The sequence below is a fragment of the Blastocystis sp. subtype 4 genome (assembly GCF_000743755.1).
Source record: "Blastocystis sp. subtype 4 strain WR1 chromosome Unknown seqid_0122, whole genome shotgun sequence".
Lineage (NCBI taxonomy): Eukaryota > Bigyra > Opalinata > Blastocystidae > Blastocystis > Blastocystis sp. subtype 4.
The window spans coordinates 1-23,745 of record NW_014569425.1 but is presented as its reverse complement, the minus strand read 5'-3'; the positions used below and the strand labels follow the sequence as shown (position 1 = coordinate 23,745).

At 40.1% G+C, this 23,745-nt stretch overlaps 12 protein-coding genes across 12 annotated transcripts; 9 read left to right on the top strand and 3 right to left on the bottom strand.

Moving 5' to 3' along the window:
- Window positions 1-601: 601 nt before the first annotated feature.
- On the top strand, window positions 602-1,081 carry JH06_2095 (hypothetical protein; the record flags this gene model as incomplete). The annotated part of the gene is made up of 3 exons (XM_014671969.1): window positions 602-688; window positions 716-889; window positions 920-1,081. 3 exons carry the CDS (start codon window positions 602-604, stop codon window positions 1,079-1,081), a joined length of 423 nt encoding a protein of 140 aa, XP_014527455.1.
- A 3,296-nt stretch (window positions 1,082-4,377) lies between these two features.
- Window positions 4,378-5,106, bottom strand: JH06_2094 (hypothetical protein; the record flags this gene model as incomplete). The annotated part of the gene is made up of 4 exons (XM_014671968.1): window positions 4,378-4,656; window positions 4,687-4,838; window positions 4,869-4,982; window positions 5,010-5,106. The coding sequence occupies 4 exons, from the start codon at window positions 5,104-5,106 to the stop codon at window positions 4,378-4,380; spliced, it is 642 nt and encodes a 213-aa protein (XP_014527454.1).
- A 290-nt stretch (window positions 5,107-5,396) lies between these two features.
- JH06_2093 (hypothetical protein) lies at window positions 5,397-6,752 on the top strand (the record flags this gene model as incomplete). The annotated part of the gene is made up of 4 exons (XM_014671967.1): window positions 5,397-5,525; window positions 5,559-5,676; window positions 5,707-6,509; window positions 6,540-6,752. 4 exons carry the CDS (start codon window positions 5,397-5,399, stop codon window positions 6,750-6,752), a joined length of 1,263 nt encoding a protein of 420 aa, XP_014527453.1.
- Window positions 6,753-7,178: 426 nt separating this feature from the next.
- Window positions 7,179-7,409, top strand: JH06_2092 (hypothetical protein; the record flags this gene model as incomplete). The annotated part of the gene is made up of 2 exons (XM_014671966.1): window positions 7,179-7,214; window positions 7,245-7,409. 2 exons carry the CDS (start codon window positions 7,179-7,181, stop codon window positions 7,407-7,409), a joined length of 201 nt encoding a protein of 66 aa, XP_014527452.1.
- A 1,066-nt stretch (window positions 7,410-8,475) lies between these two features.
- On the bottom strand, window positions 8,476-10,655 carry JH06_2091 (electron transfer flavoprotein subunit beta; the record flags this gene model as incomplete). The annotated part of the gene is made up of 12 exons (XM_014671965.1): window positions 8,476-8,533; window positions 8,564-8,720; window positions 8,750-8,949; window positions 8,979-9,262; window positions 9,292-9,363; window positions 9,395-9,484; window positions 9,516-9,649; window positions 9,810-9,856; window positions 9,887-10,203; window positions 10,233-10,424; window positions 10,455-10,597; window positions 10,628-10,655. The coding sequence occupies 12 exons, from the start codon at window positions 10,653-10,655 to the stop codon at window positions 8,476-8,478; spliced, it is 1,722 nt and encodes a 573-aa protein (XP_014527451.1).
- A 72-nt stretch (window positions 10,656-10,727) lies between these two features.
- On the top strand, window positions 10,728-13,208 carry JH06_2090 (translation initiation factor EIF-2b subunit; the record flags this gene model as incomplete). The annotated part of the gene is made up of 9 exons (XM_014671964.1): window positions 10,728-10,781; window positions 10,813-10,875; window positions 10,908-11,059; window positions 11,089-11,473; window positions 11,502-11,693; window positions 11,724-12,160; window positions 12,192-12,365; window positions 12,395-12,572; window positions 12,603-13,208. 9 exons carry the CDS (start codon window positions 10,728-10,730, stop codon window positions 13,206-13,208), a joined length of 2,241 nt encoding a protein of 746 aa, XP_014527450.1.
- A 52-nt stretch (window positions 13,209-13,260) lies between these two features.
- On the bottom strand, window positions 13,261-14,733 carry JH06_2089 (heparan-alpha-glucosaminide n-acetyltransferase; the record flags this gene model as incomplete). Its single annotated transcript, XM_014671963.1, has 5 exons — window positions 13,261-13,906; window positions 14,003-14,226; window positions 14,256-14,367; window positions 14,396-14,601; window positions 14,632-14,733. 5 exons carry the CDS (start codon window positions 14,731-14,733, stop codon window positions 13,261-13,263), a joined length of 1,290 nt encoding a protein of 429 aa, XP_014527449.1.
- A 1,082-nt stretch (window positions 14,734-15,815) lies between these two features.
- On the top strand, window positions 15,816-17,298 carry JH06_2088 (hypothetical protein; the record flags this gene model as incomplete). Its single annotated transcript, XM_014671962.1, has 7 exons — window positions 15,816-15,841; window positions 15,878-15,917; window positions 15,964-16,184; window positions 16,216-16,584; window positions 16,615-16,810; window positions 16,840-17,111; window positions 17,148-17,298. The coding sequence occupies 7 exons, from the start codon at window positions 15,816-15,818 to the stop codon at window positions 17,296-17,298; spliced, it is 1,275 nt and encodes a 424-aa protein (XP_014527448.1).
- A 617-nt stretch (window positions 17,299-17,915) lies between these two features.
- Window positions 17,916-18,535, top strand: JH06_2087 (trafficking protein particle complex subunit 3; the record flags this gene model as incomplete). Its single annotated transcript, XM_014671961.1, has 4 exons — window positions 17,916-18,040; window positions 18,070-18,242; window positions 18,274-18,395; window positions 18,416-18,535. 4 exons carry the CDS (start codon window positions 17,916-17,918, stop codon window positions 18,533-18,535), a joined length of 540 nt encoding a protein of 179 aa, XP_014527447.1.
- Window positions 18,536-19,466: 931 nt separating this feature from the next.
- JH06_2086 (alpha-n-acetylglucosaminidase) lies at window positions 19,467-20,210 on the top strand (the record flags this gene model as incomplete). The annotated part of the gene is made up of 5 exons (XM_014671960.1): window positions 19,467-19,580; window positions 19,611-19,753; window positions 19,784-19,895; window positions 19,926-20,062; window positions 20,093-20,210. The coding sequence occupies 5 exons, from the start codon at window positions 19,467-19,469 to the stop codon at window positions 20,208-20,210; spliced, it is 624 nt and encodes a 207-aa protein (XP_014527446.1).
- Window positions 20,211-20,825: 615 nt separating this feature from the next.
- JH06_2085 (alpha-n-acetylglucosaminidase) lies at window positions 20,826-22,661 on the top strand (the record flags this gene model as incomplete). Its single annotated transcript, XM_014671959.1, is given in 8 exon segments — window positions 20,826-20,874; window positions 20,889-20,974; window positions 21,006-21,044; window positions 21,075-21,266; window positions 21,279-21,408; window positions 21,444-21,544; window positions 21,581-21,969; window positions 21,998-22,661. 8 exon segments carry the CDS (start codon window positions 20,826-20,828, stop codon window positions 22,659-22,661), a joined length of 1,650 nt encoding a protein of 549 aa, XP_014527445.1.
- Window positions 22,662-22,742: 81 nt separating this feature from the next.
- JH06_2084 (hypothetical protein) lies at window positions 22,743-23,071 on the top strand (the record flags this gene model as incomplete). The annotated part of the gene is made up of 3 exons (XM_014671958.1): window positions 22,743-22,758; window positions 22,841-22,924; window positions 22,959-23,071. 3 exons carry the CDS (start codon window positions 22,743-22,745, stop codon window positions 23,069-23,071), a joined length of 213 nt encoding a protein of 70 aa, XP_014527444.1.
- Between the last annotated feature and the right edge of the window lie 674 nt (window positions 23,072-23,745).

Genomic DNA, 23,745 nt, shown 5'->3' with positions numbered 1-23,745 from the left:
TGGATAATCAGAAGATTCCTGTATCGAGAGAGCAATTTCGAGTATTATTTCGTACATGTCGTATTAATGCTCTTCTTGCTTCATCCAAACCCACTCCATCTCATGATATTCACTGTTATTATCTCCATTATGATACTTCGAATGCAATTCGCCTAATAACAACGACCGTATGAGTGATACTAGACTCTTCTTTAGGATTACCGGAATGTAATGCAAGAGCTGTGTCGTTCCTTGTTGACTCCCTCTCATAAGAGTGACTATGCATCCAGTTTCCAATTTCTCCACTTCGAGGGATGGAATGAGGAGTTAGTCCAGTTGTTAGGAGCAGTAATGAACCTGGATCTAGATACGATTCTTGATATCGTTCCTGAAAACACATCGATTGAAACCACCTCTTTTGATTCATATGTACACCTCACACTTCCGTGGATTTTTCTCGACAGAACTCTTCTAAAACGATCCATTCTCCATGTTTTACTCTTCACAAAGAACAATATCAGTAATATTATAAATAATTCATTACATAGTCATTTCTATTCAGGAACAGACTCAGAAAGAGACAATTGGTTCATTGAAGGATGACATCACATTACCATTGAATATGGTTTCTGTTATTTCTACTATTCGCCGATTCCACTTTCGTTATCATTCAAACGTGGCTGTTCTGTTTTATCTCTTCGATTTGCATGTAGGTTCTTGGAGTGATTTTAATGAGGTGGACCATATCGTCGACATTGTTCTTCACATTCTTCGGTATCTCAATCAAGTAGAAGATCAGATTGTGTTGAATGACAAAAATGGACGCTATTTTAGTATCGATTGGCTAAAACAGTATTCCATTCACAATGTTAGTGACTACTACAGTATTCTCAAGAAGATTATTCGAATTGTTCGTTTCAACTGACATGTTCATGAGTAGAGTGACAAACTAACAACTGCCATTTCGACAATCCGTGATCTAGTAGATAATCTTACAGATTCTTACTTCAACGATATTCGGCGATCAGAACTGAATTACAGTATTCGGGATATTCAGGATCATCTAGCTGCTGTTGAATTGGAAAGATCAATTAATGAATAGGTGAAATGGTACGCAAATGAAGGAGTAAAACGATTTCACAATCTGAGTGACAAATACGAAGTAATGAATAAGAAACGGTTTCATTGATTGAATGTTTTGAATTGAAGAAGTGCCACCTTCTTTTATATTGTAACTTCTTTTCAATCGGTTTTCCTACCTCTACAAACCATTACAGCAATTTATGGAATGAATTTTGATTATTTTCCCGTTTGTTTGGATGGTGAATCTTGATCCATAGGAATTGCATTTTAAGTATTCCTATCTGATCTTTTGGGTTATTTCTATTCTGTTTATGATTTTAGTGACTATATGGATAACTAGGTGAATTGTTTGTATCAACAAACCTGAATAGATAAGAATTCGAATGAGTTCCCCTATAAGAATGCAACAGCAAGCGATAATCATCCCTATACACACTCGATCAGACCATTTCCGCTTTCGATCATCAAGAATGGGAAGTTCCACATTCAGTACCTCTCCATCTGTAACAACCGACTGCCACCAGACTGGATTTGTATTCAACTAGACATCAGTCACTTCTCTCATGGTTACTAGGAGCGTATCTCGAACTGGAGTTTGAACGAAAGCAGCAGGTACAGGAATAGTCACATTCATAGGTCCCTTCGCATATGTAGCACGTCGATGCAGCGGTAGCGTGAAGTTCACATCGAGCTGAGGCGGTCTATGATCAATATACCACACAGAGAGTACAGCGGATAGATAGAAGCTTCAGCAATCAGCACCAGCAGCTGTGAGCCTGCCTGTTCGTAGACAGCGTCAGTATCGACAAAGGCCTCATAAGCAATATATGCGGGGATCTTGCCACTCTGATACATCAAGGCAAGCTCGGCCAGCTCCACATAAACACCACGAGGGAGATAGAGGACCACACCAGTACGACTGTCGTAGATGGGGTAGTGAGGATTATACGTACCATCTTGAGCTGATAGTGTACCAGTCACGGTGAGCTGATCAGAGGAAGAGAGAGAGAGATCGATACTTCCTGACCAGAAAGGACTACTGATGAAGAGAGAGAAATACATTGACTATTCACGCTCAGGGTAGAGAACCTTTCTGCCAGAGGCCGTAGTACGTGTGATCTTCCCTTTCTCGCCGATCTCATAAATGATGAGATCCACTTCGCTCTGATGAATATCAATGGAACTGGTGTTGTAGATAGTAAGAGGACCTTCGAACTAAGTTTGACCAAGATCTGGGAACCCACATTGAAACTATCAAAAAGCGAAATAGCATTATTCCGACCAGTTGTTAAAGTAATTTGAACAAAGCGAAGGTCCGCATTGACGGTATGAGGGAACCAAGTGGATTTCCTTAGATTGAACTCAATTCTTATTTTTACATTTGGAAGATACCAATATCATTGTAAATAGATGCAGGACAACCTCCAGAGAGATAATTCTTCACATGAAGGCGTTCCCAGGGAACAATGATACGGGCAACTCGAACCCATTCTTCATCAGCTATTTATCATCCTAAACAACAAACTCTACTCATAACGAGAGGAGTAACAACCGAATAAGGAACCAAATCTAAAGGCGTCCAAACTGCATCGTCAAGGTCAATATCATAGACTGAATCACTTACTACAATGAAGGATAAGATGCATTTCTACCATTTGTATTGCACTGTTTTACATTGAAACAAGGAAGGATCTGTGTGAAGAAATCACACAATCCTGTCAAAGGACGACGACGATCATACTGCAATGACAAATACAGACCCACGAAAGGAGCCTCATAGGAATAACGACCAATATTCTTCTTTTCATCTGTGAGAATAAATTCAATCATCTGGAGTCCCTCAGGAAGCGTCACATTTGTATATCCAAAGAGTTTTGTCTTCTCTCCAATCTTTGTCGTTGATGTTACTCGAATTAGGTCATTAACGGAATCGCGCTTTACATCAATGATGGAATCATTATCGGAGAAGATACAGATTTTTTCATAGGCAAAAATCAAAACAAGAAGGAATAACCAACAGAGCGATCGCATCCTATCGCAGAGAAGGGAAAATATTGGCCATCTTCTCGTTATGAAGTGTACGTCTGTTGTAACTCCTCTAATTTTTCTTTTATTTGTTTGGAGTGTTCTCTATTCGTACAATCATGACTTCCAAGAGACCTCCTTAAGCATTGATGTTTCACTTCATTGTGTTTTTGATACCTAGATACCTGCAGGAGAAAAGAAGGAGTTATGCATCAACAATAGTTCATCTCTTCTCGATCTTTGGAACAAACGGTATTTGCACATCTCCTCGTCGAATCCACAGTTCGAGCTGTACTCGAAGAAAACTATTATTGTTTCATTCCTGCGCAGCAAGAGAGTTTCCGATCGACTAGAGTTGGATTTATAAAACACTCTTATATCTAGACAAGTTGGCGATGGTTCATCCTATGGTGCCAATGTTCGCATGTTCTTTTCTCAATGTTACCTCATTGAGAATAGGGCGCAGGATCTTAGCATTCACATTGATGCACAAACATATCGCTGTATTATTCGTAATAATCTATTATGGATAGCGTTCTGTTACTGTAATATTGTGTTGATGTTCATTTTTCTGGTTACAACTCTTTATGACTGGAGGTAGATTTGGTTCTAATTCCTTTCCCCTAGAATTGTTCGAAATGAGGCTTTCTTCTTCGGTCTCTCTGTGATTGCTTTCTTTGTGCAGTCTGCATCCCTTATTACGTATGTTCCAATTGCTTTTGAGTATATCTACTCTTCACCTTTCACTTAGAAATCTTCCTGGAATGCAAGTGATATTGGAAGGACTCTTGTATGCGATCCTTTACATCGTATTCGGAGGGGTCTTTCTCGTTGCAGTATTGTCGTTCTGCCTTCGTGTAGCCCTCAACTATTATCATTTCTCGCTTCAACACATGCATCGAGTTCCACATATCATTAGTATCATCGGACCTTTGATATGCAAGTACCAGTACTGGTAGTGGGTCTAGATAGGATTAGAGTGTAGGGTAATTGGGATTTATGTTGTTGTTGCCTTATGGTCGATTCCAATGAACAAGGATATGGTTCCGATAGTTTTGATTCTTGGAGTTGTATTGATGGGTCTCCTTTACCACTATGGACGTAAGATGATGCTTGACAACCTGTCTAATGGTCTTGTTGTTGCCGGAATTGTTTCATTGATTATGCTTGTTGTGTGGGTTTAGTAGGAATAGTTCTGTGAATAGATTTCTAGTGGTGTAATGAATCTTGTGCTTCCAAAGGAAAACAAGGATGAGGATAAGAAGAATAAATAGACTGTTTGTTGTGATGTTACTCACGTTCTCGAAACACAGGCATGTTAGCTTCATCTCTCTTTGCATTTCTCCTCCGCTTCTTTTCCATATACTTATTCAACTTGCCACGCTTATTTAATGCTTCGAATCGATCCTTTAACTCAGCTTCACGCAATTCGCGTTTCTTCAAGAAGAATGGCTTCTTTCCCTTACTCACTGCTTCCCGTTCTTGTTTCATAAACTCCCGCTTGCGTTCCACACGTCGATCGTTACGATCTCGAGTCACCTTCTGTTGCATAACACGAGTCATTTCTGCCTAGAAGTTAGCGCGATGAACAGACTTAACCTGAATTCGTTTCTTCTTGGAGTCGTTTGTTTCATTGAACATGGACTGTTTCAACTCCTTGATTTCTTCTTCTTGCTTTTCCTCGATAAATCTGTAGGATTTGCGATACAAATCATAGTTGAACTTTCCTGAAAGACCATCAAAACGAGGATCTATCCCTAATCATACCTTTCTTCACATACCTCGCACTTCTCGCTTTTCTACTGTGTGACGCTTGTTCTTAGGTCTTTGTTTCGAGGAGAGTTCTTGAGGCGCGTTCTTATTTGCTCGTTTAGGCTTCTTAGTCTTTTCATTATCTTGAACTTATCTATTCCTCTTAATACTACGAGACTCTAGTTTCACTCCTCGAAGCTCCTGCCCATTTTTGCGCATTTCCATCAACTGTCCTAGTGGAATTGATTTTAGTCCATCTGAATCCATTGTGAGAATGAATGTTGTTCAAAGAACTGAGATTTGTGACTCGATCATCACTCCTATGAGTCGTATTATACAGTTGTCTTCTCAAATCACCAGTAACAGAGAAGCGGAAATACCAAATTCCCGCGGTGACAAAAAGAACCAGAATATAGAACCTAGAAAACCTTTCCCTATTTTGCTCTATCCATCTAGATTTCTGTAGGTGATTGGGCAGTACTGTCTAGCATGTTTTGAAGCATGAATTGATAGTTTATGGTTATACTGGTTTATCTAACCTCTTTGGGTAGATTAGTATGCAGACGACTGACATTGTCTCTAAGTTCTTCATCTCGGAGTATTACACGACTCTCCATAACAACTTTCAGAACATGGCTCATTTCTATGACAAAGAGAGCGTCATTTCTTTTACCAAGAATCAGCACGTTTGTACATTTGGATGGAAGTGATTTTGCTAGCAATCAAAGGTTATTACAGCGGTTGATCAACTCCCTACTCTTTATGAGCAGTGCAACATGAAGAACTGTTCTGTGAACCTTGATCATGGTCATGTGAGTGTTCTACCTGCTGAGAACGGTAGATGCAATCCTAATCAGTAATTCCTAGGAGGTATGGTCATCTTGGTCAGTGGCCAGGTCTATCTTTGCAACGAAAGGGAGAGAAACTTCTCTCAGATGTTCTTGCTTAACAAGAAGACCGGTCCACGTGGTGACTTCTACGTGATCAAGTATGATATGCTGCATCTGATGGAGGTCCCTGAGGTGACACAGGAGATTGTGGAGGAGATTGTGGAGGAAGTGCCTGTGGAGGCACCTGTAGAGGTACCTGCAAAGCCTGTGGAAGCACCTGCAAAGCCTGTGGAGGAGCCTGTGAAGCCAGAGCCGGTACAAGAAGCCGAGAAGGAGGTTGAGAAAGTGGCTGTTGAGGAGGTTGAGAAGAAGCCAGAGGTGCCTGTGTTTATTCCTTCATTCGCCACAGAGCCTACTGCTCAGCAACCTGTTCCTACGACGGAGCAAGAACTGGTGGCAGAGATTTTAAAGACGGAGAAGCCTGTGGAAAAGCCTGTGGAAAAGCTTGTAGAGAAGCCTGTAGAAAAGCCCGTGGAGAAGCCTGTAGAGAAGCGAGTGGTGAAGAAGGAGGAGGCTGCCCCTGCGAAGCCTGTACTGGCGAAGAAGCCTGAGGAGAGAAAGAACCGCAACTACAGCAACTTGTTCCCACATAGCCGTAGAGCGCCAAATCGCCACTTTGCAGAGCGGAAGGCAGAGGAGAAAAAGGCAGAAGAGAAGGAGGAGGGTTTTGTAGTGGTGAAGTCGCGCTTTACGAAGAAGAGCACAACATGTGGAAGTACGGTACGTGTCCACTTCCGTAGTGATTCGGTGAATGAGGAGGCATTACTGCAACTCTTCAAGGTAGGAGTTGGAAAGGATGTTGAGCGATAGTATGAGGGAACTATTGTGGATGTGAAGGTGGTGGAAGTGAATCACTGTGCTTTTGTAGACTTTGCTGAAGAAACTGCTGCTGCAAGGGTTGTGGAGAAGGCTCAAGAAAGACCCTTCTGTCTTGGTGATGATACTCTGGTCGTTGAAGTGAAGAAACCCAGACCTGCGTATCGTGGAAATCAAAGATCTCGTCCTTCTCCTAAGAGGGAGTAAGGTCAGAATGGGGTTTATTTTAATGTATCGATACCATACGCTTGTCTGTTTGTTCAAAATGTGGAAACAGATGGCACAGATTTGAGAAATGCAGGAGACCAAAGGTGAAATCTCCAAGACTAACGACTCTCACGAAGCAACAAAGGATTCCAATGTTGTGGAGGTGAAGGAGACATCTAAACCTAGTGAATCTCAACCGGTTGATGAATCCTCCTATCTTTCTCTTTCTCAAGTAGGAATCTAGGAAACGATTTATAGTAGTTCTCTATTGCCTTAATCAAAAGTACTACAGGTCCTGGCGTATTGGCTATTCCATACGCCATTAGCAATGTTAAATCTCCTATAAACAATGACAAGTAGATGGGTATTGTGATGACGGTGATCCTCTTTGCAGTTATCGCAGCCATGAACATATGGTGTTCATTTATGTTAGTGGATGTGATGAAATACAAGAAAACCCATGTTTGTGTTATTGAAGGGATTGAACGATAGAAGTCCAAATATATTGCAAAAAAGATCGACAGCGACTATTCTTCAATTATCTACTATGTATTTGGTGATACTGGAAATCGCATCTTTCTGGTTCTTTACTTGATTGCTCTTTGGGGTGTTTTGATTAGTGTTCTTGTGGTTAAATCTGATCGTATTCATGAGTAGATCAGTGTCGTTGATTTCATTACCCATCTCCCTTGGCCTGAGACCCTCTTTGGGGGAGCTGAAAATCAGAAAGTTGTCTTCCATATTATCTCATCGGTTCTAGCACTCATTCTAGTCCTAATGAGTTCGCTGAAGTTCATCTTTTTACTCATTCTAATTCTCAGACCTCTCGTCTTCGTTTCTTCATTCAGTATTTTTGCTCTCATTTTCTCGTTTGTTATTCTCCTCATCTATGGGTATACCACCATTGGCGTTCACATTGACTCATCTGTGTTGATGCCACCTTCTTGGTCAGCTTTATTCTCGTCCATGGGAGTTCCTGCATTTTCGCTGGGTTACAACTTCTCCTTCTTGTCCTTCTATGTAGGTATGCTGATAATCTATTCTTGAAGACTGCACTAAAACCTTCTCTGAAGGAGAAATACGGAAAGACTAATATTTTGAGTATTTGTGGAGTTACCGTATTCTTAGTGGCGATGCCAATGGCTGCTTACTTTTCGTATCGCGGATCTCCTGAAGGAATGGCACAGAATGTGTTGGTGAGTATTCCTACAGGACAAGTGGCCTCTACGGTCATCAACCTCTGTATGTTTGTGAGTTGTCTATTCACCTACCCAATCATCACACCACCATTGAATGAAATTATTGAAGGCAATTGTGATGTTAAGGGGATGACATTATCGATAGTTAAAAATAAGACCGAAAAGTGCATGTTTGTCACGGATACGAAACGGTTCTTGGTTCGTGTAATTCAAACGGTTTGCATTTCGTTAGTTGCCTACTTCTTTCCTTACTTTGAGAAGATCATCTCTTTAGATATCCTTCTACTTTACATTGTCTAGACCCTTGATTGTAGTGGGTGGATTAGTAATGACGGCGATTTCGGTGATTTTCCCTCCTCTTCTCCATTATTACTGTTACAAGACATCATTGACCAAGATCTCTGTTTTCCTACATTTCTTCGTTGTAGGTTTTAATATCGTATTTATGGCTATTTCAACCTTTTATTCTGCTCAAGGCCTTGTGTCAGAAGAGTGACAATTGTTTGTGATAATCCTGATGCTCATCACACTTTCAAACAAACATCATAATCCATTTTCAAATACTTGATATCTCCGAGTTTCCTATATATGACAACTATCTTCTTCTCCTACCGAGGACAAGTCATCTGCTTGATAACAAATGCGATAGCAAAGAGAATACAGAAAATCCCTACACCAATATAGGACCAGCCTAAGAAATAATTCTTCCCTCCTAACCAATTTGTGGTTGTCAATACTAATGCCTTTTCGACATCCGTTACATAGAAATCTATTCTGAAAGAGACTATTTTAGGATACTTGCATTGATATGGAAGGATAAGCGGGTTCCTGCAGGAATATCCTCATTAATTCTACCATATAGTTTTCGGAAACGAGGGAGAGCAGCAGCTCGCATCCACACAATGAAATGCTCGTTTTCTACTCCACCACCATTATACGAAGCAGAATAAGGATCATCAGATTTATCCTTTGGAATCACATTAGGATAGCTCTCATATCTATTTTATTATGTCACCAGAACCAATACAGCCATTTGTATTTGGGATCGCCATACGATTTGGGATTCTTGAACTTTTGAAGATCATACTTCCAAGCAATTCCATGCTCATCTAAACGAAGTAATTCGTTGAAAGAAGGAGGAATAAGCGTAAATACATCGTTAAAGAGAGAGTTAGCAATCGAACCACAGGGATTGAGAATCTTGTCACCATCCATTGTTTTATTTCCACAATTCGTCTTTAGCGTATCTAAGTCCACTTCCTTTCCAAGCAACTGCGAATCATCACGACTTGATACATACAAGCGGTGGTTCTAGAGTTCACTCCTACAATTTAATGTACTTGATAGAATCCTTTTAGTTCATAATATACATGAATAGGAGCTTTCATATCCTTGTCGATTATAAAGGTAACCTATAAATATGAAGGAGGAGTGAATTGGTACTGTACATTCACGACCCTCATTGTTCTGATGGATTCGACAGGCCTCTGTTTCTGCATTCTTTCCATCATAAACGATTTTATATTCCACAATCTGCATATTAGATTCAACCAAATCCTAATACATCATTAGTAGCATTCAAGATTGGTATTCCGATAATAACAAAGATGACACCAATTAGAGCGAAGCAGATAATGACATTCTTTGGCGTGAAGAGAGGTTGCCAGTACTTCAATCGCTGTTGGTAGAACGCATTGTCTACAGGTGAAATTCTGGTTCATTTCAGACCCTTAGGTCTTTTTGAGGCAGGTTCACTCATATTATCTCACTAATGACAATTCCTTTGAACAAACAGAGACTCGATCCTAAAGTATTCCTTTTCCTCTTAATTGACTAAGCAGCTCGTTCACATCTTTACACAAAATCCCTGCTTTCCGTACTTCTGGTTCTTCTAATCGTACGATTCTAAACCTAAAATACCCTCCATGAATTCACTTCACTCGTTCCTCCTGAACTGTTAGAGGAATTACCTTCATCGGCTTCTTCTTCGCCTTGACAATGTCGGGTAACTTGGGATATCGCGGTGTATTTAAGCGCAAATCTGTCGTTATGACAGCTGGAAGGTGAACTTCAAGAGTCCTCCGTCCTGTTTCCGTTTCTTCCTCCACTTTCAACACATCAGGATTCATTATTGAAAGAGATGAAATGTAGGATGCCTCAGACCAGTCCAGCAAGCCAGCAAGCATCGGTCCAGTTTGACTATTATCTCCATCAATACTCTGTTTGCCCATCAGCACTAAATCGGGTTGTTCCTATGATAAATCCGTGAATGAGATGATACAGACTCAACAACTCCTTTGAGAGCCTTTGCAACTTGAAGCGGAGAGAGATCAACATCTCCAACAGTCTTTGACTCGACGAGAATACCTTCAAGTGAATGCAAATAATCATCCAAACTCCGATCTGCACCTAAAGCCATACAATACCGGAGTTGTTCCTGAGTTGCTTTCGTTCCAATCGATACTGCAACAATCTACATATCAATAGCTTTATAATAATCTACTTCATTTGCGAATTTCATTTCTTTTAAGCGAATTGCCTGCTCCAATGCAATTTCACAAAACGGATTGAGCTCCATCTTTGCATTGTTCAATTGAATCCGCTGTGTTGCTGGATTAACACGCACCTTCACAGCATGATCCACCACTATTATTCATTCACCCTTTATGGGTGTACCTCGCTTCACAGCTACAAGGATCTTCATTCACTTCCAAGAACGAAGATGATAGTAAGAATCTTTCCTTTTTATGGACCCCAAAAAGGGGTATATGATTCTATGATTCCTAGTAGAGACATGAGTGGTGACTTGAATAAGAAGAAAGTGCGTCAGGTATCTGTTGATAAGACTTGATAATGAAAAGGCTGTCGTGATCGTGAATTCGTTCTCACGTCTCTTATATCCATTGAATATGGATGTCCCCATCGTATCTCACATCAGAGACTTGATTAGGATTAGGGATTACTTCCTTTAGCTAATATGCGGTTGATTGATTACTCGATGTACTGGCTAACAGCTCAGAATATGGACGAAATCATTGTTTGCTATTCTACACATGATAAAGACATCAAAAGGTATTTTGAGAAAGTGAACTACTATGAAGCTCGATCGTATAGGTTTATATCAGAATGATAAGTAGATCGGAATGCAGCCAATCGCGATATGTCTCTTCTCCTGTGATTACTCTTCATTACATGCCTTCATGCAATTCTACAGGAGATATTCTCCGTGAATTAGATAACTGTGGTGTATTAAGGGGAAACAACTTTGTTTTGGTAAATGCAGGTGCCATTACGAATCTTGACCTCGCTCCCATCTGGAAGGAGCATGAGAATCGTTGGCAAAAGTCCTCTTATAATGCAATGACATCAGTGTTCACTCACATTCCTTATAACAGCAATGTGATGCGTTCTCGCGATTTAGCAATGATTGTGAATGCTGATAATCGTATTCTTGCTTACGGTGACGTCAAGGGAAAGGACTTCTTTTCGGTTCTCACAAGCTCTCTCTTAGAGAGTGATTCTGTAGATGTGTGGTAGGTTCATGATCTAGGCATCCGTTCGATTTGATATTGCTCCTGCAGGGATTCATATTTGCAGTCGAGAGGTAATAATGCACTTCAGTGACAATTATGATTACAAAGAGATTTGTGAGGATTATCTTACAAACGAAGTGAATAATGTGGATTTTGGTTATCGTTATTATGCCTATTTCAACGATAAGATGTACTCCCAATTCGTGATTGTGATGTTGATGGATTGTCGTCATATCTAGGATTTGCGTACATATCGAGACGTATGCTCTGATGTGGTACGTAGATGGTGTTATCCAACAGTTCCTGATAATGCGATTGCTGGAGATCGTATGATCCCTTATAGTCGTGGTGATGTGTATGTTCATCCTTCGGTCTCACTGGACTATACAACAAGTGTGGGACGACGATCTCTCATTCAATATGGTTGTGATTTAGCAAAGGAAACAGTTGTTTCGGAGACGTTATTAGGAGTGAATTGTCATATTGGACTAGGGTGTGTCTTACGAGGATGTGTTATTAGTGACAATGTAACTATTGGTGAACATAGCACTCTTACAGATTGTGTGATTATGGATGGAACGATTATTCATGATCATTGTACTCTGGATAAATGTACATTGGGTATGAATGTAGTTATTGCTCCTCATGTCACTCTTTCTGGTCTTCGTATTCACAAGTAGGATTCTCTTGGCTGTTATTATCATTAGTTTCCCGCGGGATATGACAGAAGAAGAAAGTGATGAAATTCGTTGGAGTGAAGAGGATTCCTTGCAAGCAGAAGGAAAAGGTCAGGGTTATATCTTACGAAGCGGAAGTACTTCAACAGAGATTCGTGAGAAGAAAAAGAAATGGAGTCGTTCTTCGCTTCGAGGTTGTCAAGGGTTTGATATGTTATTGAAATGATAGATAGATTTGAATCAGATGAAGAAGAAGAAAATGAATTGAATCCAGATCAGGAAGCTTATAATGGTTTGAAGGAGTATGTTAGTCGTTTAGAACAGAGTCAAGGAGCAAATAGTGATGAAATCTATATGGAGATTAATTGTTATCGTATGGCAATTAATTGTGAGTATAGTGATCTTCTTCGGGTATGATTAGGAAGAGTCTCATTACTATAGAATTTGGTTCGAATTCTGATTGATAGTGTTTGGCACGAAGGTATTTCTTTGGAGGCATGGCGTAAAGAAGCTGTTCGAACCAAACAGACAATTCGTCTCCATAGTGTATTGTTACGTCGTTTCCTGATTGGTGATAATACAGAAGTTTCCATTATTGATTGTGTGGCAATGTATGCAATGAATGTGGTTTTGTTTAAGCCCTTTTTTGGCTTGTTCGTACAGTACTTGTGGGATGAGAAGGTGATTGGAGACGAAGCTTTATTGTTGTGGAAGGAACAGGTGGAAGAAGAAGAAGTGAATGTGGAATTGTTGAAGGATGAGTCTATAAGGAAAATTATGCAGTATTTGCAAGATAGTGAGAGTAGCTATGACAGTGATAGCAGTTATAGCGAGAGTGATAGTAGTGAGGAGAGTGATAGTGAGGAAAGTGGTAGTGAGGAAAGTGGTGATAGTAGTGAGGAGAGTGATACCAGCAGTAGTGAAGAGAGTGATGAGGATGGTACTAGTAATGATGACAGTAACGATACAAACAGCAATACTAGTACTGATTATTCCAACAGTGAGGATACATACGATTCTACAGACTCGGAATTACCTGTTTCCTAACAAACACTCAATATTTTAAAGAACATCTTTTGACGATAGAACTCGTTCGCAATTACCAGCCACATCCCAACACATAACTATTAATCATTTCTGTCCAATGCGTAGTCTTCTCAAAGTGATAAGTGAAAGGGATATAACCATGAACAAATTCATGTACAATGTAGATCAAGATACTATTCATTCCCATAGCTTTCACTGGGAATCCCGACCAAATCCCCCATACATCAACAAACAAATAGATAAAAGCAAATACAAGGAATGCAGTTCCTGATGTGATACAAATGAAGGAGGTATTCCATTTGTTCTTGTTGATGGGCATGTATCCATCAAATTGCTTGAAACCACACAACAAACCTCCACACAATAACAAACACAAACCCGAACCCAAATAGATCCAAACCCGTTTCGATGGCTTCTGGACTGTTAGAAAGACCCATGAAACTAGCGTTCCCAAATATGTCATGAAAACGGCATTTAACAAACCCATCACACCTTCACATTCAAAATAGTTGCCTTCATACACATAAGCAACAGCAGCTTCATGATAGATATGATTCTCTCCGAATAACTGAACATCAATATACCTGTAGATACCACCAGTACAACCCTCATATCTGCCACCATCACTGATGCCTCCAGGACCAGTATAACCCACAGGACATCCAGGAGCTGGAATATACATGGCAATAAGCCAGTGTCTACAAATGAAAGAAAGTGAAGAGACTTACAAGAGAGCACATAAACAGGGAACAAGAGGATCAAGTCTAATGGGACAATTTGAAAGTGATTCCTACATATGCCACACCTGATAGTCTTCTGCATACTCCGCTCGAGCCCGCCAGCGGGAAATGAACCCTAACTGAGAATGCCATACTGGGATATAGAGCAAGACTAAGCTGTTAACCAGGCCAGAAACAGAGAAATAGGCAAGAACACCCAAATAGCGAAGCGATTCGAAATCCGTAGAACAATTCACAAGCCATGTTAAGAGATAGAGAATGATCGCTCGTTTCAAGCACTAGGATGAATATAAGAACAGATTTCTACCTTCAAGGTACACTTCCAGGTAGCTTTTAAGGGAGAACAGCCATTAGCCATATTGCGTTTAAATTCACTGGTAATAGAGATCCGCAAAGTAATTCCCTGGATGAACACAAATCTATATTATACAGTACTTACATAGGTACATGGGAAATGCAAAATCGGAAAAAGTAATTCCATCCCAAGTTGCATGAACAAGAGCTCGGTGGTATTGACCAGCCCCATAATTGGCGAAGATCATACAACACAAATCCATCCCTCTGAATACATCTACCGAAACTATACGAGAGGACTTAGAGGTCTGGATGAGTGGTTCGTCCTTCTTTCTACAAGTAGTTCTTAAATTCTCAATCTGTCGATCAAGTCAAATAAGTAACAGTACTAGCATCACAATACCAAAAATGACAATTGTAAGACCAATCATAAAGAATAAGGGACCATAGTAATTGTGACCAGATCGATCAGTAACGACTTCCATCTTCATATCAATAGGAAAAGGAAAAGCGTACTGGATTTGTTAGATTCCCAATTGTGATCGTATAAACGCCATACTCTTTGAAAAGAAACTTTTGATACAAAGTGATATTTGAAGAGCCAACTGCTTGAATTTCCTGTGTATATTCCATATCAATAGGCTTGTATTCCCTATATGTTATTTCTGATGCCATTATCTACGTTAAGTCAGTCCCCACATCTTCGAAGAATGGCTGGAAAGGACAGTGGTGGCAGTTCGTCGATCGAACCAGAATCTACTCTTGAAGAGATTATACGATATAAACATCGACATTTTCAATTGTTGACTGAAAACGGATATGTGCTCGATTCATCATCTCCGGAAGGCCCTCCCCTATACTCTTTAGTCAATGAAAATCAATAAATTCTACACCTAGAACAAGACATAGAAAGAAGGCAAACCACTGCATGACAACTTTTGATTGTCTGCAAGTATTCGCCCTCATTCCGTGGGAATCTGAAACAGGATTGAGATGATTCTACAGGGTCTAAATACCTTCATTTTCCATCAATTTTATTTTGGAGTTGAATTATTGGCGATTGGGTGGACTTCATGTAAGTCAATATTAGGGATGTGATACTATTAAGTGTGGGACCAGAAGAGGTGGATGAGACGGATCTATATGGTACTATTAAAACCACAAATTGCGTTTCTGGTTGCGTCATGATCGATCGGTTTCTGATTCTATTGTGAGTCGTTACATATGGAATGCAACAACAGTGATCTGTTCATTCGACGGTGCTGAAATCATTAACCTATATTTCAAGGTTATGTGAATATTCCTATTACCTTCAATATACCAGACTGATGGTAAGATGTTATCATTATCATTAGCGGCTAATGCATAAAGTGAAAGCCACATTACGGAAAAGATGTTTGTTATTTGAAAAATGTTTAGTTCACAAATGAGAAGATAAAATTCTAGTGGGTGCTATTTCGTAATCATGAAGATCCATTGTTTCTGTCGATATGTGTATTTCTCATTATACATCATAATGACCGTTATCCTGAGTCTCCAACAGATCGAGAATTGATAGTCTCTCAATACATAAATGAATCCTAGTTGGCGCAATAAGTGGTGACAGAAATTGATAATCACTCCCGTTTGATGTAGTTCAGAAATGAATGAGCTCTATGATGAAGGATTAGAGGAAGTAGGGACTTACATTTGAGATTGGTTTGGTTGTAATCTTTATGTAGACAGCGATTCCTGCATGGTTGCTTTCCAGTGGTTCTACTTATGGAAACCTAAGTCCTCGAGAACGGTTTTCAAAGGAGTTGACAATTTTACTTGAATGGTTGACCCTTTCAAAGAAGGAACTGCGTTTGCGAAAGTTAATCGAGGAGGAGTTACAAAACATTATAAATGCAAGTATTCCAAACAGAAAATTGGGTATTGTGGGTTCATCCTACACTGGTTTGTATGTGCCTTGTTCTTTTGTTTATCCTTAGAATGCTTCCAGATAGCGGGATTGACTGTATAGTTTCTGTATCCGACGCCAAACGAGATACCACCAAGATAGTTAATGCACTGATGGTTTCTACCAAATTCCAAGAAATTGTTCCTACTACAACAGACGATGCAATTATGAATATCGAATGCAAGCATGTGTATAGTGGTATTGCCATTCATTTGATTGTTGCCAAGGAGTGTAATACAAGCTTTTCTGGTTTTATCAGATATGCAAAACGTATTCAGGGATTTAAGGATCTGTATATATGTTTCCGATACTTCTTAAAGAACAATCGCATCGAGAATGACTGTAATCATACTATGGTTATTTATCTCCTAATTATATACTATATTCAGGTCACTCTGGGGTATTGTTCTTTCTATCATGTAACCAATAGAGGTCATGCCGAGCAAGTGGCTCTTGGCGATATGTTCCTGGGACTTCTTGATACGATTCCCAAGTCGTCTATTCTTATGCCCTCGCTGTCATCGAGTCGATCAGGTCTTTCATTCTTTGGCTATCTAAAGAGTGTTCAATCGAAACTTAACATACATCTCGATTTGACTTCAAAGGAAGCTGTTCGAGTTTTCAAAGTAGTTATTGTGTGTGGACCTCATTATAGCGAATCTCCATGCTGTGTGAAGATGCGAGCAGGACGTTACATCGATTTATCGACTCTCCATCATATGAGGGACGTATTGCTTCGTCTATACTTCATGAATCATCACGGATCACTCCAGCCATGGCCCAATCGCCCTTCTGGATATTGGTTCAATCTTCGGATGATAGCTTCGATGAAAAGGTGGGAGGAAAGAAACCGGACGACGGGCTTCGACTCGTTCTCGTGCTTCTGTGTTTACTGTTGGTTACATTTGTATTCATTCTCATTATTCTGTATTGGCGATATTCGATCACAGCGTCGAGATCTAGGACACCACAAATTATTCTTGGGGACTATATTGAGTCTAGAGAGGCTTATGTACATTGGTTTGTTTGTTTCATGAAACATCTCAATTTTGTGACGAATATCTCTGCGTCTGTCTCGATTCATAAGGCATGTTGTAGCAGGCAGCCAACATAAGGCACACATCATCATCAACGAAATCTATAATCAAATTGTCCAAAGAAGAATACTGGACTGGAGAATGAATTGCAATTGAGCAGGCGGAAAGAGACTAATAAGTTCTTGTTTATTGTGCGCAATCTGACATAGCAAACGAGCAGTGTCATTTACTACTCTTTTGAGTTCCCTCATGTACCCTTTGATTGAAATGGAGAAGAGGTCATACCAAGTGTGAAACGTAACAATGAGCAACGATCCGTTTTGGCGTTGCTCTTACTTTGCAGTGTTGATGTAAACTCTAGCAGATCAAATATATGATCATAACATTGATTAATCCGAGCTCTTCTTCTCTATGTCCTGATTCATTCTGCAGATTCTTACAGACTCGCATCGTCTGTGCATCTCCTTTTTCAGTGCTATCTCAGTAGCGGTCTTTTCTCGTTTAGGTTTGGGATTCGCTTTCGGTTTCACTTTTCTCTTAGGAGTACGTGACTTTTCCTCATAGAGTTCTTCATCGGAACCGACTGACATGGTTAATCTGAAATCTTTATGATATAGGTAATTTGGGCTAGTCTACGGAAGTAGTATTGGGCTCCCATAAATTAGCCCAAATTTCCTTCCATTTTCGAGTTGTTATGGAAGAGGGAGATACAACAGTCAGTTCCGAATTATTGGCCTTGACCTATGGAGCCTTCATTTCCCAGATTGTGAAGGATTACGAGGATGTCACCGAGATCAACAAACAAATAGAACATCTAGGGTACGGTATTCGATCCATCTTAATTCCAGATACAATATTGGAATACGGCTGGTTGAAGAGTATTTGGCAAAAACACGAACGAGAGGAATTCGCTCATTTCGAGAGTCGTGTGAAAACATTGCTACTAAGGCACTACCGATGTATGCTGGAACTCAAGCAACCGTAGAGAATTGGAATGAAGATGAGCAATCCTGTATTATTAGTACGATCCTAGAGTTTTGTTTGACCTGTAGAATTCACTACAAATCCTCTCACTCACTTTGTAGAACTTCCTGATGAGTTAGCTGATCTTCAATACAACAATATATATTGTGGGATCTTCCGTGGAGCATTGGAGATGATTCATGTACAAGTCGTAGGTATCTTTGAGTATAGATGAAGGTGGAATGTGCATTTAAACAAGATATGCTGAAGGGAGCCCGTGCAAATGAGATCAAGATTCGATTTGTTGAGTTTATGGACGATTCAACCCAGTTTATGTTGAATGATGAGTAGTTTTCTTCTTTGTTTCTTCTGTGTTTGTTGGATTTAGTAACGACGGAAAATGAACAATCTGGGTAGAGTGATGGTTCGTTCTATCTCCACATCCACACAGACTCTTATGAATGGACTTCAAAAGGAATATAAACGATGTAAAAGCAATATGAAAGGTGATTTAGGCGATTAATTTAGATAGTAGGGTATCAACAACGGATGCAGCGAGACGCAAATCAGCTAAATAAACTGTTTGAAGCTAGAAATGGCTGTGATTCTAAGGGGCTGGTCAGTGGATAGTAGTTCGGGCTCGTCGATAGTCCGATTGCAAAAACGATTTAGTGATACAGAATTCCTTTCTGTGTTAATTCGAGCAGATGATAAGGGAGATTTGCATTCCCTGGGAAGTGATATGAAGTTATGTTCGCTTCACTGCATTCACAACATTGAAGTATCGGAGTTGGTGATTACAAAGCAGTTGTACTATACCATATCCTTTCATTCGAACCAGGAGTCACTTAATAATCAAATCACAGTTAATTCATATGATTTAATCCCTGAGCTAATGCATTTGGATGGAGCATTTCAGTGTTCGTTAGATGATTCTCAATTGTATTCACAAAAGTCGTATCCAGGTCGATCATCACGGTATTTGTCAGATTCTATATGTACTAAGTCTTGAATATACGGTGATTGTCACTGTTAGTGTCATTCAGTATTTGAACGGAAATGGACTGAATAAACGGGTGCTGCGAATCCATATCCTTTGCTACTAGCTACTTAGGTTCTTTCATATATACTCTTTGATTTTGTTCTAACGAAGGAAAAAAGCGAACGAGGCCTGTGGTTAAAGAAGTTTGCAAGTTAGTATGTTTGTTTCCAGAACTCTTGTTTATCAAGGAATCACTGTTTCCATGTTTCAACTTTAACATTGTTGCGGTTTTCCTCAATAATGCGTTGGCTATCTTGGTTCTTCTTTTGTGCTATTGTAATTGAAGCCATTTCTTTATCGGAGAACAATCAGGAACAGGCTGTCTATGAACTGATTGGTCGTATGTTTTCCAAAGTGGGTATGACAAGTCGATTTCACATACAGCATCTGCAAGATTCTGTCGACCTATTAGTTGTGGAGAAGGAAAATCCACATCGTGATTTCTGGGTTGTGAAGAATGGCAATCAAGAAGGAAGGATTCTTGTGGAGGGAACAAGTGGAACTGCACTTGCAAATGGATTGTACATGTAGAGGTCTAACTGAATGATTATTCAAAGGTACCTAAAGTATTATTGTAACACAACCTTAAGTTGGGGAGAAGACGGAACTGGAGATCATATTTCGATTCCGTCCCCTCTTCCCTCTCTTCCTGCTCCCTGGAAGGAGGAGGTTCGTTTTTGTTGGTCTATGAACTTATAGATCTTTGCAGAGTATCGATACAATATGAATGTGTGCACATTTGGGTACAGTTATGTTCATTGGGAATGGGATCGTTGGGAACGTGAGATTGACTGGATGGCTCTTAACGGAGTGAATATGCCTCTAGCTTTTAACGGGTACATAAAGGACTTCTTTCTCATCCATAGGCAAGAGTACCTCTTCTACCAAGTATATAGGGAGTTGGGTCTCTCAGAAGAAGGGATTCTCCGTCATTTCACTGGAGTCCATTTCGATGTTCAAATCCCTGTATCCTCTTATTTTTAGCCATGGAATCGTATGGGAAATATCAAGCAATGGGGAGGTCCACTTACACTATCCTTCTTACAGCATGAATTAGAACTCAATAAGCGAGTATTCCCTTAGAATCCTTCTTACTGTAGATTGTTGAACGAGAGGTTTCTTTGGGTATGTACCCAGTTCTTCCTGCTTTCGCTGGCTATGTCCCTGATGAGCTCATCGTAGGCATGTATTCTTAAGACTGAGTCCAGACGATCTATCCTAATGTCTCTTATTCCATCTCACCGTCATGGACTAACTGGGAAGCACCGTATGGACACGTAGACATTATGAAGACTTTCCATGTAGTTGATTTTGCTGGAGCCTGTGGATCCTTTATTCAAGACCATTGGAGCAATGTTTATTAAAGCACAGAAATATCCTTGTTTTGTGTCATGATGGAATTCATAACGAAATGGATTATTACGGTTATACATCACATTTTTACAATGGTGATTTGTTTATGGAGATGGATGTATGATAGTGAGCATTGTCTGATGAATAGCCCAAATCTATGGATCCAGAATACTTGCAGTCCTGTTCCTACGGAATGATCCAGTCTATCAAGGAAGGTGATTCTGATGGAGTCTGGCTCATGGAGACATGGGTCTTTATCAACTCCCATGTCTGGACCGAGGATTATATCCAAATCGTGCTGATTTTTAGATTCCTTTACCAAAGGCGTAGCTGCTTTTTTGAGTGGTATTGAGAAGTCTGAAGATGCAATTTTGTTGGATTTGATGAGTGATTTGGTGAGGAGACAAGAGTGAGAATCACTCATAGACACCTATCTACAACAAAGCAGGTGATAACAAAAAAAGAGTGGATATTTGGAATTCCATTCATTCATAGTTCATTTGGGGTTCCTTGCCAAATTTTGGCGCTGTGAAGGGATTGTATGGTGATTTAGGAGCCATAGCGAAGGGTCCTCAGGAAGCCTATCAATCGTATCCAGAGTACATGGTAGGTATTGGAGCCTTTATGGAAGGAATCGATCAGAATGTGGTAGTGTACGATTTGCTATTTGTTTGTTCTGGGGAGGAGGTTTATCACTAGGAAATGGCATGGCGCAAGAAAGTGGATTTGAGTGAGTGGTTACATCGTTATAGCGAGCGTCGCTATGGTATATCCAGTCCTGAATTGAAGAGGATGTGGGACGTTTTGTTGCCTAAGGTGTATTCACAGAGTACAGAGAGAGTAGTTGTATGACTGTATTAGAAGTCCATATCTATCCACATCCTCCAATGGTCTGGGAACCATTCTATAACCGAGAATACAGTGTGACTGACATGGATGCGATCGCAACTGCATATCATATTATAGTACAGGTGGAGATGATATGAGATGATGATGAATAGGAAGCTAAGAGATTGCCCCAACCTCCAGAACCCTTCTTCTATGATCTCGTGGATGTCACACGTCAGCAGTATCAGAATCTCTTTGCAGAGAGATTGCGATTGTTCGGTACACATATTCGAGAATGTATGCCCTTTACAGACACCTTTGAGTTTGTAAAGGATGCTGATGTCTATGATAGTATCGTTGATGTGGTCAGATGTTCAGATGGTCAACACTTCCGACCCTGTACCATCGAAGAGATACAGAAGGAGTGTGTGAAACATCCTAACTGTGCTGCTTTCAACAGCAACGGTTATCTGAAGAGTTTTATTCGGAAAGGTGAACGAACGGAAGGAACTGATTTGTATGTGCGTGGGACTGTCTTTAAGGGCAAGGAATGCATTGCTACGTAGGTATGAGAGGAAACTGGAACGTAGATCGAAAGGTATTGCAGTCTTCCTGCTGTTGCTGATCCAGCAGCTGGATGAGCTCTTACAAACCAACAAGAATTTCCAGCTGGGTGTGTGGACTCGTGGAGCTCTGAAGAAGGCTGCGTTTGCTGTTGACGAAACACACTCGCTAGAGGAAATGCAGCAACAGTTCCTCTTTGCGGCAAAGAATCAGATTTCTCTTTGGGGACCTCATGGTGAGATAAATGATTATTCAGCTCGAGAATGGGCTGGCGTTGTTGGTGACTATTACTCAGGCCGTTGGACACTCTACTTTGAGATGCTCTTTGATGCCTTGATGAAGAATCAGACTTTGGTACATGAAGACTATCATGCGAAAGCAGTAGAATATGGCTTGCAGTGGGACTCAAAGCAGGATTTGTACAAGGTATCTCACTTTTCTCCAATAAAAACGATTGAAAAACAGTACCATGATATCTTTGAGAATTCTATGAAACGATTCGAAATCGAAGAAAATGCTACGATCAAAGCAACAGCATATCATCTCTCCAAGAGTCATGATCCTGAAATGCTTGCTGCTATATGTGCAGCTGATCTCGAGTGCATGGCATTCAATACCAAGGGAGAGTTGTTCCGAGAAATCAGTTCGGTCATCCCAGAATCAGGAGTGAATGTGTATCTGCGCAAATAACTCAAGCTGTTTGTTTCAAAATCTTATTCTATAGATTCTAACACGAAGAAGGGGCGTTTCGTCAGAATGTAACTCCCTGAGATGACGTCACTTCATAGTTGAATTCATTGTTTTTGTAAGTGATTGGTTTTTCGATGTGCTTGATCTTCCTTATGGTATAATCTAATTGTTTGGAGTAGAGCACGGGATGGCAGAAGAACAATCTCAACGCGATTTGCAGAGTTATTCTGAAGGAAAAGACTATGCTCAGTACACCGTAGAAGGTATTCTCGTATTTGTTTTCGTTTATGGATGTAGATCCTGAGAATACACGAGGTGGAGAGGTGAATGGTGAACCTTATGTCCAGCCTAGTCTCTTCATGCACATTTTAAAATCTTTAAAGCCTGGTATATGTATGCGATTCAATTAAGATGATAGGTCAGGATCTGACTCGTGTTCTAATTCCAGTATTCTTCTTATCACCTCGATCTCTTTTGGAGCATCTCGGTGATATGCTTATGCATGTGGATCTTCTGGATTCTCCAGAGTAGATAATTGAACAGGTATATCATTGTAGTCTACAAAGCGATGATGCTTACAAGCGTTTCATGCTTTTATTGAAATGGTATTTGTCCAGTTGGCATTACAAGACTCATGGTTGTAAAAAACCTTACAATCCTATTATTGGAGAAACGTTCTCTTGTATTGTAGATACACCTGAGAGTCGTGTTAGTTACGTGGCTGAGCAATGTAATCACCATCCTCCCATTTCTGCTTTCTATCTTGAGAATCAGAAGAAACAATATTGTGTGAATGGATATATTTGGACGAAGTCTCATTTCACGGGAAATAGTGCAATGGGCAGTATGTTGGGTAACATTGAGGTGTTCCTTCCAAAATTCGATGAAGTGGTATGAACTGGTTTTTTTTTCTGAATCTAGTATAATACCATCATTCCAGCCTTTGCAGGAACAGGTCTGTTTTTTGGTACTCTTCGTATGCAATTGATTGACAAGCTGAGTTTCAGCTGTCCAAAGACAGGTTACAGTGCTGAGATTGAATTCCATGGCAAAGTGAGTATGAGGAGTGTGAGTGATTGATAGC